Source organism: Euleptes europaea, chromosome 2 (assembly GCF_029931775.1).
Source record: "Euleptes europaea isolate rEulEur1 chromosome 2, rEulEur1.hap1, whole genome shotgun sequence".
NCBI classification, from domain to species: Eukaryota; Metazoa; Chordata; class Lepidosauria; order Squamata; family Sphaerodactylidae; genus Euleptes; species Euleptes europaea.
Window position 1 is genome coordinate 133,261,426 of NC_079313.1, and position 16,326 is coordinate 133,277,751.

General features: G+C 46.6%; 1 protein-coding gene across 1 annotated transcript in view; it reads right to left on the bottom strand.

The window, feature by feature from the left end:
* SRMS (src-related kinase lacking C-terminal regulatory tyrosine and N-terminal myristylation sites) overlaps positions 1 to 13,191 on the bottom strand; it is a 47,229-nt gene extending 34,038 nt beyond the window's left edge. Inside the window, exon 1 of the mRNA XM_056844641.1 lies at positions 12,802 to 13,191. Coding sequence (XP_056700619.1) covers positions 12,802 to 13,178 — 377 coding nt within the window. The 5' untranslated portion in view covers positions 13,179 to 13,191. The remainder of the gene's footprint in view (positions 1 to 12,801) is intronic.
* Between the last annotated feature and the right edge of the window lie 3,135 nt (positions 13,192 to 16,326).

Consider the following 16,326-nt stretch of genomic DNA (forward strand, 5'->3'; position numbering starts at 1 on the left):
GGGGGCACAGTCCCCCCTGCCAAGTTTGGAGTGGGCTTGAGTCCCCGCGCCCCCCCATAGATTACCCCTATATATGGTTGGGATGTTTGGACTGGAATCCGGAAGGCCTACGTTCAAATCCCCACTCTCTGCTATCCAACCTGCTAAGTGACCTTAGGCCGGGGATTATCTCCTTAACCTACTTTACAGGGTTGTTTTGAGGAACAAATAGGGAAGGAAGAACGAGGTACTCTGACCTGAGCTAAGCGTTGCCAACTTCCAGGTGGGGTCAGAATTACAACTGATCTCCAGACTAGAAATCATGTCTATTAGATCAGGTGCTTTAGAACAGGGCTTCTTAAACCTTTCCCGCTCGCGACCCCTTTTCACCCCAGAACTTTTTATGCAACCCCAGGTATATAGGTCTATAAAATAGGTATAAAAATCAAACATTTACTGATAAATGGTTCAGAAACCAATTACTGTTGCCAAATTTTTCGTGACCCCCCCATTCAGTTACGCGACCCCATATGGGGTCACGACCCACAGTTTAAGAAGCTTTGCTTTAGAACACAGGCAGGATGGTGCTGCTGCAGTCGTCTTGTTTGTGGGCTTCGTAGAGGCACCTGGTTGGCCACTGTGTGAACAGACTGCTGGACTTGATGGACCTTGGTCTGATCCAGCAGGGCCTTTCTTATGTTGTTATGTTCTTATTTTGCCTGGACAAAATGGCTGCTTTGGAGGGTGGAGCCTAAGACGTTGCCCCCTACTGAGGTTTCTCCCCTTCCTAAACCCCACCCTTCCCAGACTCCACCTACACCATCTCCAGGAATTTCCCAACCTGAAGTTGGGAACCTTAACTGAGCTCTAGAAGTGTTGATAAAAATGTACTAGGTAGATGGATTTCATAAGAAAAACATTGAGGGCGTGGATGCATTTTAAGAGCATTTTTCAATCATACATAGAAGGCCGAAGTGTCCTTTGAGTTTCTCACAGACTATTTCTGGAAACATCCCAAAGTTAATGACAAAGAAAAAGCAGAGGACAGGCTTTTTTGTCGTGCAAATGAGCATTCTGGCAACCATTGGTTCAACAGTCATATGATTAACGGAATGAAGCAAGAACTGTTTAATGCCTCAAATAGAAAATCTACTGCAGGTATGTTTTAAAATGCTTCCCAGTAGAATTTCTCTTGAGTAGTGTTTCTGTCACAACCAAACATTGACCAATGTATGTGAGAAACTTCCTCCCTTTCATGCTTTCTCCCTTCAGAGGCCCTTCTTGAAGGTGCTGGCTGGAGATGTCCCACTATTAGAACTGATCTTCAGGCAAAGGAGATTGGCCTCCGCCGCTCATGTGGAGGAGCGGGGAATCAAACCTGGTTCTCCTGATCAGAGTCCACCGCTCCAAACCACACACACTTGTGAAAACAACCACCGTGTTCCTCCTTAACATATACTACAGTCTATCAACACCGTGAGGCAGCTCATTCCCCCATCGCTACACAAGATAATTGTCTCTTTTGCTGGCAGTGCGTGTGTGCACATTCCCGCCTGTACACTGTTGAATGCACATTGTTAGTAGAGCACAGTCATCATAGCCAAACCCTATGATGTTAAAAGTTATGTTTTCCTGGAACACAATTTGAAAACCACAGCTTCGCTTAGAGCCAAGATCAGAGCGGGAGGAAGGAAAACAGCATTATCTATTTAATCTTCTACCTTAAAATCCGATGGCTTTACAAGCTTGAACGAATGTTTTGGAGAGGTAAGGTGGTCAGATGTGACTAGGGTTGCCATCCTCCAGGTACCAGCTGGAGATCTCCTGCTATTACAACTAATCTCCAGCCGATAGAGACCAGTTCCCCTGGAAAAAATGGCCGCTTTGGCAATCGGACTCTATGGCATTGAAGTCCCTCCCCTATCCCAAACCCCACCCTCCTCAGTCTCCAAAAACCCCAAAAATCTCCCGCCGGTGGCAAAGAGGGATCTGGTAACCCTAGGTGTGACTGACTGGCAGCGTTCCCAGAAAAACGGTGCAGATCATTGACAGCAGAAACAAAGAAAAATGCACCAACCATTGAAGACAATTATAAGGAGAGTGTCAACACAGGCTCTTTTAATGAAAATTAGCTGCAGGCTTTACTTAGAAACCCCACACACACACACACACACAGTTTTGCTTTAGAACAGCTAGATTCAAATTCAGTAGCACCTTCAAAACAAGATTTTCAGGGTATCAGCTTTCGAGAGTCAAAGATCTCTCCGTCAGTTTTGCTTTAAAAAGCTGGGTGGTTGATCCAAAAACGTGGTTGCTATTTCCCACACCTCTTTTAATCACGGGTTGTGTTTGGAGGTGAAATGGACTCCAGCCACCTCCTCGTGTTTATGGTTTCTCATGTTGATTCATAGCCTTCCTTACAAGTCAGGCTAGGCAATGCTATTTCCATACTGTGATTCTTCTCACGCTAGTCTGATGAGGCAGTTCTGATGGAAGAAAGGCAGGGTGTGAAGACATACACAACCTCCTATGTTCTATGGTGATCACTAGGGTTGTGCATATCGATCTACCCGAACTGAAAATTAACCTGAAATTAGCCGTTTCTGCAATATTCAGGTTTCGGGTAGACCGGATACCAAAACCTGGGAATCTGCCCGAAGCCGAATAAGCAATTCCCGAAAAAGCCAAATAAATATTCAGCTTTTTCGGATTTGGCTAGTTGCCTTTGCTCAGATGCATGGTTCTGTGCTTTCTCCCATTTTTCTATCATTGACTGGTTTTGTTAGGGCCCCATAGTTGGGACCCTTTTGAGGTAGGGGTCATGTAATCAGAGCCACCTTGGTCTGACCTACCATCACCGTTCAGTGGGTTAATCTGGACCCAGTCCTGTCCGGAGGGATATTCTCTCCAACTAAAAAGAACCTGCTTTGGCAGCTGCTCACACCACCAGGTTTCCGAAGGAGACTCCCTCACCCGCTCGGATGAGCAATCTCCATCAGAACAACCCCCGTGGTCGGGACTTCAGCTGGCTCCGATATCAACCCCCACCCATGAAAACCTACTTTCAAACAGAAGGGATTGAACTCAGGTCGTGAGCAGAGCTTTGACCGCATGTCACTGCACTCCCATGGAGACACAGATCCCAGGTGCTGTTTGGCTTCTCTGTTACAGCCCATCCACATACTAAACACTACTGAATTGGCTTGAGTTGTAAGTTGTCTGTAGACAGTTCAGCCAGGTCTACTGTGGGGGTTGGGCCGAGGCCCCAGGTCACCTGCCGCAACATACAAAAGATGTGTTGTCACACCGAGTGTTGCTTTTGCTGCGAAGGCCTCCATGCAAATCCAGGGGTGTAGAGGCGATTGTCTCCGCAAAAACAAGCCTTGAGTCACCTTAAACACAAACCGGTTTACAGGACAACCCAATGCGGTGTTAATCCAATCTAAGCCCAATGGATTTAGAGTGGAGGAACTCTGCGCAGAACTGGTCTGCTACTGTAGCTAGGGTTGCCAGGTCCCTCTTTGCTACCAGCGGGAGGTTTTGGAGGTGGAGTCTGAGGAGGGCAGGGTTTGGGGAGGGACTTCAGTGAAGGGGCTGTGGCTCAGTGGTAGAGCATCTGCTTGGCATGCAGAAGGTCCCAGGTTCAATCCCCGGCATCTCCAGTTAAAGGGACTAGAGGCAAGTAGGTGATGTGAAAGACCTCAGCCTGAGACCCTGGAGAGCTGCTGCCAGTCTGAGTACACAATACTGACTTTGATGGACCAAGACTCTGATTCAGTATAAGGCAGCTTCATGTGTTCAATGCCATAGAGTCCAATTGCCAAAGCAGCCATTTTCCCCAGGTGAACTGATCTCTATCGGCTGGAAATCAGTTGCAATAGCAAGAGATCTCCAGCTTAGGGTTGCCAACCTCCAGGTACTAGCTGGAGATCTCCTGCTATTACAACTGATCTCCAGATAGTTGGAAATTCAATGCGAGTTCCATTTCTGTCAAGGCAGTTAAAGGGTTAACTTGTTTATATCAACAGTTTAGATACTCTCTAGATGATGATGAAATAACATATGTCAGTAGTCTATTGGCTAGCGAATCGCCATTGCAAACGTGCAGAAAGGCACGGAGTCAGAATTGTTTTATTGCTCTATTCCTTTGTTAAGGTTGTAAAAGTTTAGGGCAGGATAACCAGTTGCTTTTTGAATCTTGCTTTACCCACTTTCTGAGGGACCTGTATTATTTCAAATTTGAAAACGAGGGCAAAATGCAGGGAAAAGCAGGGGGAGAATGAGGTGACAAAAATATGGAAAACGTAGTCAAAACATGCAGGAAGCTAGGGTTGCCAGGTCCCTCTTAGCCACAGGCGGGAGATTTTTGGGGTGGAACCCGAGGAGGGCAGGGTTTGGGGAGGGGAGGGACTTCAATGCCATAGAGTCCAATTGCTAAAGTGGCCATTTTCTCCAGGTGATCTGATCTGTGTTAGATATTGAGGGCCCATGGATCGTGATTGTGGTTAGAAAGAGTCAGTTCAGAGCACACAATAAAACGGTCAAAGACTTTCTTTTAATAAAAAAAAAATCCTTTACTTTCCTAAACAGGGTAAGTTACATGGGATAAAAACAAATAACAATCTTTCTATCTAGTTCCCTATAAAACTTGCTAGAGATTCTAGCAGGTACTATGGCTTAAATCCCTTTGTCTGTGTCCCAGCTCAAGAGAGCTGAAACAAGCATCTTGCATCTGTGAGATTCAAAAAGCAACTGGTTATCCTGCCCTAAACTTTTACAACCTTAACAAAGAAATAAAGCAGTAAAACAATTCTGACTCTGTGCCTTTCTGCACGTTTGCAATGGCGATTCGCTAGCCAAAAGACTACTGACATATGTTATTTCATCATCATCTGGAGAGTATCTAAACTGTTGATATAAACAAGTTAACCCTTTAACTGCCTTGACAGAAATGGAACTCGCATTGAATTTCCAACAATCTGGAGATCAGTTGTAATAGCAGGAGATCTCCAGCTAGTACCTGGAAGTTTGCAACCCTACGGGAAGCATGAGGCGACCTGTGATGGACAGGAAAGGCATGCATAATCAAAAGAAAGGCCAAGGGGGAGAGAGAGGTGACCTCTGATGGTCGGAAAATGCAAGCATAATCAAAGCAAAGCCCTGCGATGGGGTGACCGTGAAGAAACAGCCAGGTATAAATGGCCACCGTTTTTCTACTTGATGCCTTTTATGCGTGGCTGTTTCCCTCACTGTCACCCCTCCGACGACTTCGGGTCTGTGTGTTGATTATGCATGCCGTTTTCGACTGTCATAGGTTGCCTCACTCTCCCCCTGCGTTTCCCTGTGTTTTGCCCACGTTTTCAAATTTGAGATAAAACAGGTCCCACAAAAAGTGGGCAAAACGCAGGGAATGCAGAGGGAGAGAGAGGCGACCTCTGACTGTCGGAAAAGGCATGCATAATCAACACAAAGGCCTGAAGTCGTTGGAGGGGTGACCACGAGGGAAACAGCCATGCATAAAAGGCCTAAGTGCGAAACTAGCCCATGTCTCCAAAGCTAACATCAGTTCACTTGGTTCGACTTAAGCTGCGCTTTAGCACGGAGGGGCTTCTAGCTTCTTTGAAGCATGACTCTTATAAATCCTCATGGTAAAAAATCTTAGATGAGAAATTGTCAGTGTTGGGCAGGATATGATATTAGATTTTGGGGAAACTGAAGCTTTCACCAGAATTAAAAAGTGCATTAAAGAGCTTGATTATAACAGCACTACTTTTCGTGCTCGCCGCGTTTGTTCATCTCAGTTTTTCGGAATAACATCACCACGCGATTTGCCCACTTATACTTATTATTTGACAACTTGTCTTTCTAGAGCCTTCTGTTTAACTAGTCTGAATGCTAACCCCTCTATGGTTATACAAGGCAGAATTTACCATACCCAGAAAGGACCTGTCCTTGCTCTTCTGGCTCTATTGATTCATTAGCTCATGCCTTTTGGAATGCGGTTTCCATGAGGACCTTAGAGCATGATATCTCCCTACTTTTTTAATACATAAATTCAATGCCTCTGTGTCTGACATAATGCCTTTTTTATTGACAGGGATCCCAAGGCTACATTGTCAGTGGCAAGATTTATTTCAATCCTTATATCCCTGAAACATTAGATCTAAAATTATGCTGCTCAAGATCAATGGATCAAGGAGCTTCTAAGGGATAAAGGAAAGGAAAGTTCACTTGGTTACCTCCTCATCCAGCAGTTTCGGTAAGTTACAAGGTAGCCAGAAACGGACGTGGTCAGGTAATTTTCCTCATGGCTAATGAAACTGCCATGCTCGACTGGATCGAGTCCATTGACTTGCTGGCTCTGGCAAAGTGGTGATTTAATATGGAAATGTAACTGTTTTGCATATGTTTTTGTTTGTCTGTACATATGTTTGTACTTCTTCCTTTCCTGTCATAAACTATAATTAAAAGGATGGCAGGAACTCACATGCCGTGCCACGGTGGAGTTATTAGGCACAGCATTAAATACACAGGGACAATTCTAATCAAGAGCCTCCATATATTTTTTATGGGAAAGTCAGCACATTTAAATATTTTGAAATGACACATGAGTAAGTACCTCTCCACATTCTGAATTGTAAGATTCAGAACGTGGGCGAGAATTTTAAGTTCTGAGTGCATCTTGGTGTGTTTTGGGATCCAGTCATGGTGGAAATAAAATTATATTCTTTTCTATCTTTTCAGATGTTGACATTGTTTGTTGTACAATGAAAGATGTTGCCCAAACACTGTGTTTTGAAATTCAAACATTACAGTACTATTCCCTATTCTTAATTTTGTTTGTAACGCACTCTGGTCTTTTATGCATGGCTGTTTCCCTCGTGGTCACCCGTCCAACGACTAGGGTTGCCCACCTCTAGATACTAGCTGGAGATCTCCTTCTACTTCAACTGATCACCAGCCGATAGAGATCAATTCACCTGGAGAAAATGGCCACTTTGGCAATTGGACTCTATGGCATTGAAGTCCCTCCCATCTCCAAACCCCACCCTCCTCAGGCTTCGCCCCCAAATCGCCAGGTATTTCCCAACCCAGAGCTGGCAACCCTACTGTCAACTTTGGGTCTTTGTGTTGATTATGCATGCCGTTTCGACCGTCAGAGGTCACCTTGCTCTCCCCCTGCATTTTCCCGTGTTTTGCCCACATTTTCAGAGACCTGTTTTTTCTCAAATTTGAAAACGTAGGGAAAGGCAAGTGGAGAGCGAGGTGACCTCTGACAATCAAAAACGGCATGCATAATCAGAAGAAGAAGAAGAAGAAGAAGAGTTGGTTTTTATATGCCTTCTTGTGGAGGAGTGGGGAAACAAATCCAGTTCACCAGATTAGCCTCCAGCGCTCATGTGGAGGAGTGGGGAATCAAACCCAGTTCTCCGGATCAGAGTCCACCACTCTTAACCACTACACCATGCATATAACCTGAAGTCATCGGAAGGGTGACCCCAAGGGAAACAGCCATGCATAAAAGACTTCAAGGAGTTCAGACAGAGCTGAAATTCATGTGGGAGGGAACCACATTATTAACATTATGAAATTTTCACGTGGAAATGGTCCTCCATTAGACCGAAAATTTACTAGCTTTAGGCTCTAATCTAGCAAGAATTTGTCAGGACTGAAATCAATGGAACTAAAGAAGGACATTTAAGTGAAATGCAACAGAGAGTGATTTGTGATGCAGATACATCAATCTATTTATGTATAAGTTGAAAATTGGCAGCTCAACATATGAACTGCCCCGGTGCAAAACATAGCATTTAAGATCAGGTGTGGTCATAGGAAAATTCTTCCTGTAATGTTACATTTGGGAGGGAAGGCAGCATGGTATAGCCCAAACTTGTGAGGTCTTGGAAGCTAAGCAGGGTCGGTACTTAGATGGGAGACCTCCAAGAAAGACTCTGCAGAGGAAGGCAATGGCAAACTACGTCTGCTTTTCACTTGCCTTGAAAGCCCCTTGCTGGGGTCGCCATAAGTCAGCTGTGACTTGTCAGCCCTTTACACACACAATGTTACAATTCACACATGCTTGATGTTTATTTTGTGGACATCTTGCCCATGCAAAGTCGCACAAACTCTCATTGGATTATTCATTTACCATTGATGTGAAATTCCATCCCAGTTGAGATTTCTCCTGCCAATGAACCCTATTTTATCTCCCACTTTATGGCTTTGTTCAAGCCCTTCCTTCCCATTTCATCCATCTCCCATCCCTTCTCCCTAGGGCTGCCAGGTCCCTCTTCGCCCCCAGTGGGAGGTTTTTGGGGAGGAGCTTGAGGAGAGTGTGGTTTGGGCAGGAGAAAACAAATCTAAAAAAAATCACCATTGGGTGATGCGTGATGTCACTTCTGGGAAAAACCCGTAAGTGACATCAGTCCTGTCTAGGAATCCCTAGGATTCCTAGAGAAGTTTGACATCACTTCTGGGTTTATCCTGCAAGTGACATCATGCTGGGGCTGATTGCCCCTTTCCCATGTCCCCACCTTGCCAGTCTGCTTCTGGTTGGCAGCCTTATAGAATTGCCAAACTCCAGAGGAGGGGACTAGAGATTTGAAATTACAACTGGTTTCCAGACTATAGAGATATAGTTCCCCTGCAGAAAATGTCTGCTTTGGAAGGTGGATTGTATGGCTTACCATGCTGAGGTCCATCTCCTCCCCAAATCACACCTCCCCAGGCTCCAGCCCCAAATCTCCAAGAATTGCCCATCCTAGAGTTGGCAACCCTAGTTGGGACAAGAAATATTGGAGGACAGAGATGGCTCTCACCAGCCCCTGTTAACCTGTCTTTTAAACCCTCCAAGAAAACAAGGCCCACCCCACTCCTGTGAGCTGTACAACATAGGGATGCCAGCCTCCAGGTGGGACCTGGGCATCCCTCGGGATTACATCTTATCTCCAGACTACAGGGATCAGTTCCCCTGGAGAGAATGGATGCTTTGGAGGGTGGACTCTATGGCATTGTTCCCCACTGAGGCCCCTGTCCTCCCCAAGCTCCATCCCCAAATCAGGAGTTTCCCACCATGGATCTGGCAATCCTACCCCCTACATCCCCTTCTGGTAGCCGGGGGGTGGGGGGACCTTGTACAGTATCTCGCCCTCGCTAAATAAATAATAGACTAACTAAAGCGGTTAATTATGGTTATGGGATTTAGACCACACCAGAGGGGAAATAGTTGAGGATAGGGTAGCTGGAGGGAGAGGATGATGTTTGAAGCTCAGTACTTCAAGAGGTTCTCATCCCTGAATTTTACCAGTGGCACATGCCAAAAGCTGCTTCTACAGGGGGATTTTTTCATTACATAGAAAACAAGACACCCCCCTGGATTAAAGGGGAGGGTCCACATGCCATTGTGCTCATTCTGAGCATGACACATGACATTCCCAGGGCTTTATCTTTTCATCCAGAGGAACCGCCCCCCGCTAGTCTTTTCTGCATAGAAGCGCTTCCCTAGAGAATGCCCAGTGTTGCTGCAGCTGCCAACACAGTTCAGGCAGCAACGGTGCTTCTAGGATTCCTAGAGAGGTGTGATGTCTAAGGTTGCCAGGTCCCTCTTCACCACCGGCTGGAGATTTTTGGGACGGAGCCTGAGGAGGGCGGGATTTGGGAAGGGGAGGGACTTCAATTCCATAGAGTCTAATTGCCAAAGTGGCCGTTTTCTCCAGGTGAACTGATCTCTGTCGGCTGGAGTTCAGTTGTAACAGCAGGAGATCTCCAGCTAATACCTAGAGATTGGCAACCCTACTCCAACCCTCAGTCTGCTGGAGAAAATGGCTGCTTTGGAAGGTGGACTATATGTAGGGTTGCCAATTCTGAGTTGGGAAATACCTGGAAATTTGTGCGGCGGGGGTGTGTGGATCCTGGGGAGGGCAGGGTTGGGGGGTAGCTGCTTTGGAGCCCCCCCTCCAAAGCAGCCCACTTTCTCTAGGGGAACTGATCTCTGTCGTCTGGAAATCAGCTGTAATTCTGGGAGATCTGCAGGCTAGGGTTGCCAACTTCTAGGTACTAGATGGAGATCTCCTGCTATTACAACTGATCTCCAGCCGATAGAGATCAGTGCACCTGAAGAAATGGCCGCTTTGGCCATTGGACTCTATAGCATTGAAGTCCGTCCCCTCCGAAACCGCGCCCTCCTCAGGCTCTGCCCCAAAAAACCTCCCACTGGTGGCGAAGAGGGGCCCGGCAACCCTACTGCAGGCCTCTCTCTATATGGCATTATAGCCTGCTGAGGTCCCTCTCCTACCCCAAAGTCCACCCTATCTCCCCACTCAAATCTCCAGTGTTGGCACATAGAATCATAGAGTTGGAAGGGGGGCAATACAGGCCATCTAGTCCAACCCCCTGCTCAATACAGGATCAGCCTAAAGCATCCCTGACCATTCTTTGTCCAGCCGCTGCTTGAAGACTGCCAGTGAGAGGGCCTTTTCGGTGGCAGCCCCACAATTATGGAACAATCGCCCCAGGGAAGTGCGCCTGGCCCGTTCACTGTCGATCTTCAGGTGGTAGTTGACAATAGTTTTATTCAGGACTGCATTTGACTGATTCAGTTTTTATTTATTGGCAGTCCTAATTGGAGTTTTTAAGCTGTGACCTTTTATGTGCTTTTATAATTGTTGATTTATTCACATTGTTCTTCTTGTGTTAAGAACATAAGAAAGGCCCTGCTGGATCAGACCGAGGCCCATCAAGTCCAGCAGTCAGTTCACACAGTGGCCAACTAGGTGCCTCTAGGAAGCCCCCAAACAAGACGACTGCAGCAGCACCGTCCTGCCTGTGTTTCACAGCTCCTAATATAATAGGCCTGCTCCTCTGATCCTGGAGAGGATAATTAAATAATCATTTTATTTATATTGTAAGCTGCCTTGAGTTCCTCAAGGGAGAAAGGCGGCTAATAAATGTTTGAAATAATAATAAATAAATAAGCCCAGAATCGGCAACCCTATTTTTACCAGAAGTAATGTCATGTGTAGTGGTTTGATTCCTCACTCCTCTACATGAAGCCTGCTGGGTGACCTCGGGCCAGTCACAGTTCTCTCCAAACTCTCTCAGCCCCACCTGCCTCACAAGGTGTCTGTTGTGGGGAGAGGAAGAGAAGGAGATTGTAAGTCACCTTACAGTAGAGAAAAGTGGGGTCTAAAAGCCAACTCTTCTTCTTGTTCAGTGCTGGTGGTGTGCACCCCCATTTATCTCTCGCCAACCTTTGAGGCAGAGGGAGAAATCACCCAGAGCTCTCTGGCCTGCTGGCATAGAATTTGGGGGCAAACCATCCATATAGAAACAGCCCTTTTCTCTTCCAGTCCCAGCCTCTGTTTTATCTTCACAACAACCCTATGTGGTAGGATAGTTGAAGAAATAGTGACTAGCCCAAAATTACACAGTGAGTTTCAGGGAAAAGAGGAGATTTGAAACCTGGTCTCCCTAGTGCACCACGCCAATCCCTACAGCACACTGGCTTTATACAGGTGCACAGTATAAGATAGGACATTTTGGAGGACTTTCATTCATAGGGTCGCCATGAGTCGGAAACGACTTGACGGCACTTAACACACACACACACACACACACACACAGTATAAGGTATCTTCCTATGGATACTCCCAGATCTATTGCTGGGACAACAGAAGTGAAGTCATATGAACACATGAAGCTGCCTTATACTGATGTCTTCTAATGTTCAACTTGAGATCTACCCTCCTGTAACTTGAATACATGAGGCTGCCTTATACTGAATCAGACCTTTGGTCCATCAAGGTCAGTTTTGTCTACTCTGACCGGCAGTGGCTTTGCAGGGTCTCAGGCAGAGGTCTTTCACATCACCTACTGCAAGATTTTTTAACTGGAGATGCTGGGGATTGAACCTGGGACCCTTCACATGCCAAGCAGATGCTCTACCACTGAGCCACAACCCCTCCCTACTGTTGGCACTGGGCAGCTCAAGCGGCTCCTTTGAGTCCATGGTTGCCCCATCTATTTTTGCTTGACGTCAAAACATTTTTCTAGAATTCTTATTCATCCTTCAGCTCAAAGGTGGGACATAATTTGAACCTGGGTCCACTGTCAATTAACCCCAGAACTGTCTTAAAGGTAATAGTGGTCTTATTCTTAAGAATCCTGTGGTGACCCATAAATCTTGTCGTATCCCACATATCTGAGTGTCCGTAAGTCTGTCTATCCACCTGCTCTTCCTGACCTGTTTTTCCATGGTGCAGAGGAGAATGGACCATATTTGGGGAAGCTGAACCATTGGCTTGGGTCAGAGCAACCCCCTTCCTCATACACAACACACTCCTTAAGAAATGGCATAGTATTAGTACTGTTTCCCTCTGATTTATTCAGTCTTCAGTATTACATCATCTGCTGATCCCTATTCTCATCTCAGACCTATTTGCATAACTAGAAACCAACTCTCTTCATACAAAGGAAAGGGACGACGATTGCTTTCCTTACCAAGCTGGGGGAAGCGAACGATCATGAATGGACATGGACATGCTGAGGTGTGCATCAAGCCGGCACGGCTTAGCTCAAACACATTCCCACCATTTGGGTAGGCCTTTTGCTAGCCATGTAACACATCTCGAAACCCGATCCATCAAAACCAAACAGAGAGGCGACTTAAATACCATCAGATCAAGCAAGACAAAAGAAGAGGGATGCTCTTCCAGATGTACCCCTCCTTACAACCATGTTTGGAGCGCCTGACACAATTCAGGAGCTTTTTAGAAACAGCAAACGAAGACGACAACCCCTCCATCCATCCGTTCAGATACTTACGCCGGCTGAGCGACCGACTCTTGATTGATTTTGCTGATGTAATTGGCAGGGACGTAGCCGACGACCGGCTCCCCGGAAAGCCGCCTGGCTAACACGTACTCCCCCTCTTCTTTGAGGACGCAAAGCTTGTCTCCCCGGTTGACGCTCAGTTCGTCCGCGCTCCGGGCCGTGAAGTCGTACAAGACACCAAAAAGAGAAGAACTGGGCCCGGCTGCCTTGGGGTCCTGCGTTGGATTTAAGGACCCCAGGTCCGGCTCCAAGAAATCCAGGGAGTGGTTGCTCGGGACGCCATTGGGCAGAAACTTGTTCCAGAAGTTGGTGAGGAAAGCCAGGTGTTTCCTGAGGAAGTGGTCCATCCTTCCTCGCGCCTTTCTCATGTAGGACGCCGTCTCGTTATTCCCAAGGGCTTCGCGAAGAAAGATGGGGAAGAGGCATCGCTTGCGCCGCCATGCTTGCCGTCTGCTCGGCTTCTTTCGGGCCCCGCCGTCACGCGCGCCCCATGCTCCCCGACGACGCAGAGCGCTAGGAGATGCTGCCTCCTCGCTCAGATACGAGACTGTGCTGGGGAGCGACTCCCAGGTTCCAGAAGCGAGACTCGAAGATCAGGTGGAACTTGTTCGCTGCAGGCCGAAAGTCATATGTCCGGGCCTGCGAACGAATCCGCCGAGGCAGCCGGCAGCTGGAGGAGCTGCCTTAATGAACCGACCGGCTCGAGAAGTGAGCTGCGCCCAGGTCTTTTGAAAGAGAAATTAGCACTCATTTCCACACGGTTGCTTACGTTGCATGTTAATTGCTTGCTCTTTGGCAGGGTGGCTGGGCGCATTTGTTTACAAAGCTGTTGGCACGGCGCGCAAGATCCGGCCTTGGTTCTCCCGAGACTGGGGGAGTGTTTTTCCTTAAACTTTCAAGCTGCTACACAGGACAGCTCGTTCGATTAGTGACATGGAGATGAGTAGGGTTGCCAACCTCCAGGCAATGGTACAAAACCCTTATGCTGCCAAATCAGCAAACTACAAATAAACAGCATAAGCCAAAAAGGTGCAATGTATCAAAAAGTACCACAACCAAAAAGTATATGTCAATAACCCACATTCACAGACAGAGCAATAAAAAATATACATCACATACTATAGAAATATTAAGACTGACACATAGTATTTTCTTAATCTCTTGCGGGAGACGTGAACAATGAATACATCACAGAAGAAAGGTAAGTGGTAAAACAGTAGTCCATATGGTTTGAAGCTTGTATTTTTGTCTTTTCCCTTTTCCAAAGGAGAAAACTCCAAAGAAGAGAGGACAGCCTGGCTGCCTCTTTTAAAGACAGTTTCGCATTGCTTAGAATGAGCTAAGCTTTTTCAATTCTCCAAGGTAATATTCTTATAGATTCATCATATAGTCAGCGTCATATGGCTATTGCTTCCATCCTGATGAAGTAAATTATCTCCAGGTAATACTTGGATATCTCCTGCTATTACAACTGATCTCCAGCCAATCGAGATCAGTTCACCTGGAGAAAATGGCCACTTTGGCAATTGGACTCCATGGCATTAAAGTCCCTCCCCTCCCCGAACCCCGCCATCCTCAGGCTCTGCCCCAAAAACCTCCCGCCGGTGGCAAAGAGGGATCTGGCAACCCAAGAGATGAGGCAAGGGGTGTTTAACCTTTCCCCTGCCCCTGGGAAACCCTCGGCTCATTGTTGAACTAGGGAGGGAAGACGCCATGGGATAACCCGATTTAATCAGATCTCAGAAGCTAAGCAAGGTCGGTACTTGGATGAGAGATAGGGTTGCCAGCTTCAGGATGGGAAATACCTGGTGATTTTGGGGGTGGAGCCTGATGAGGGTGGGGTTTGGGGAGGGGTGGGACTTCAATGCCATAGAGTCCAATGGCCAAAGCGGCCATTTTCTCTAGGGGAACTGATCTGTATCAGCTGGAGATCAGTTGTAATAGCAGGAGATCTCCAGCTACCACCTGGAGGCTGGCAACCCTAACGGGAGACCACCAAGGAAGACTCTGCAGAGGAAAGCAATGGAAAACCACCATTTGCCATGAAAGCCCCTTGCTGGGGTTTTCCATAAATCAGTTGCGACTTGACGGGAACTATATACATATTAGTTAAACTAGACCAAGATCCATTATAAGACTTTACCCACTTTTTTTAAATAGCTAAACTGCAGCTGTGTACAAGCCCAATTTGGATAGCACCTGGATGCGGTGGGGGCTCAAACCTTCAAGTGCTGCATAGTTTTGCCTGTCAAACCCACCCTCCCTGTTAGGCCAGGAAGAGAAAAAGACAGGCACACCTGTCCTTTTGCCTTCTAAATACAGACCTTCAACTGTCCCATCTAATTTAAGCCAAAATTGCTCCTTTCGCAAAAGCTGCTATTAGGTCCAAAGAGGAGAAATGACATAGGTGTTCTGTAGGGGGGCAGGGGATAAGTACTTCAAATACATGCTTTAAAAACAGGATTTGGGGGCAATTGTAGGATGTTGCAAAAGCAGAAAAGTTTTTCAAAATGAGGGCCATGTAACATTTCCATGTTGTTTGCATGGATGTCTCCTCCCCTTTCACATTTGGATAAACATGACTGTTTATATGCACTGGGACACAGTCCCTCTCTGGTCCTCCATATACACATTCATCACACTTCTGCAGCATCATGGATTGTGCAGTCTACAGCTGTCTATAAAATCTGTGGTGTGGCAGGACTGTGATAGATGCTGTTTTACATGTTGGAGATGTTTTCATGCACACACACCAATTTGAACGGTCACACTGCAACATGGGGCTTATAGTCTACCAGAGACTGCAGAACATCTCCAGATAGTACCTGGAGGTTGGCAACCCTAGTCACAAAGGTCATTGGATGCCCTCATGCCGGTTATTCTCTCTCAGCCTAACCTACCTCACAAGATTGGTGCGAGGATAAAACGGGGAAGGAGAACCATGTACCCTGAGCTCCTTGTAGCGAGGACCAGATAAAAATGTACCAGATGGGGGCAACTGTAAAAGATTTGCCCAGAGGACACAGATGCAAATAAAATCCTAAATGTTTGTGACAGTTTTATTTCCAACAGTGTGGAAATTCAGAATGTAAAGCTTTCCTTCCCCATACACCCTTCCAGCATGGTGTAATGGTTATGAGCGCTGGTTTGGAGCGGTGGACTCTAATCTGGACAACCGGGTTCGATTCCCCACTCCTCCACGTGAGCGGTGGACACTAATCTGGTGAACCAAGTTTGATTCCCCACTCCTCCACATGAAGCCAGCTGAGTGACCTTGGGCTAGTCACAGTTCTCTCAGCCCCACCTACCTCACAGGGTGTCTGTTGTGGCGAGGGGAAGAGAAGGTGATTGTAAACTGGATTGATTCTTCCTCAAGTGGTAGAGAAAGTTGGCATATAAAAACCAACTCTTCTCCTCCTCAACGTTTCTGACTGGGAAAAAATATTCTGCAAAGTACTGCATTGACAGGTCAAAGAGACTTTTCTCTAACAAGTAAATCCCTCCCCGCAAGTTCTA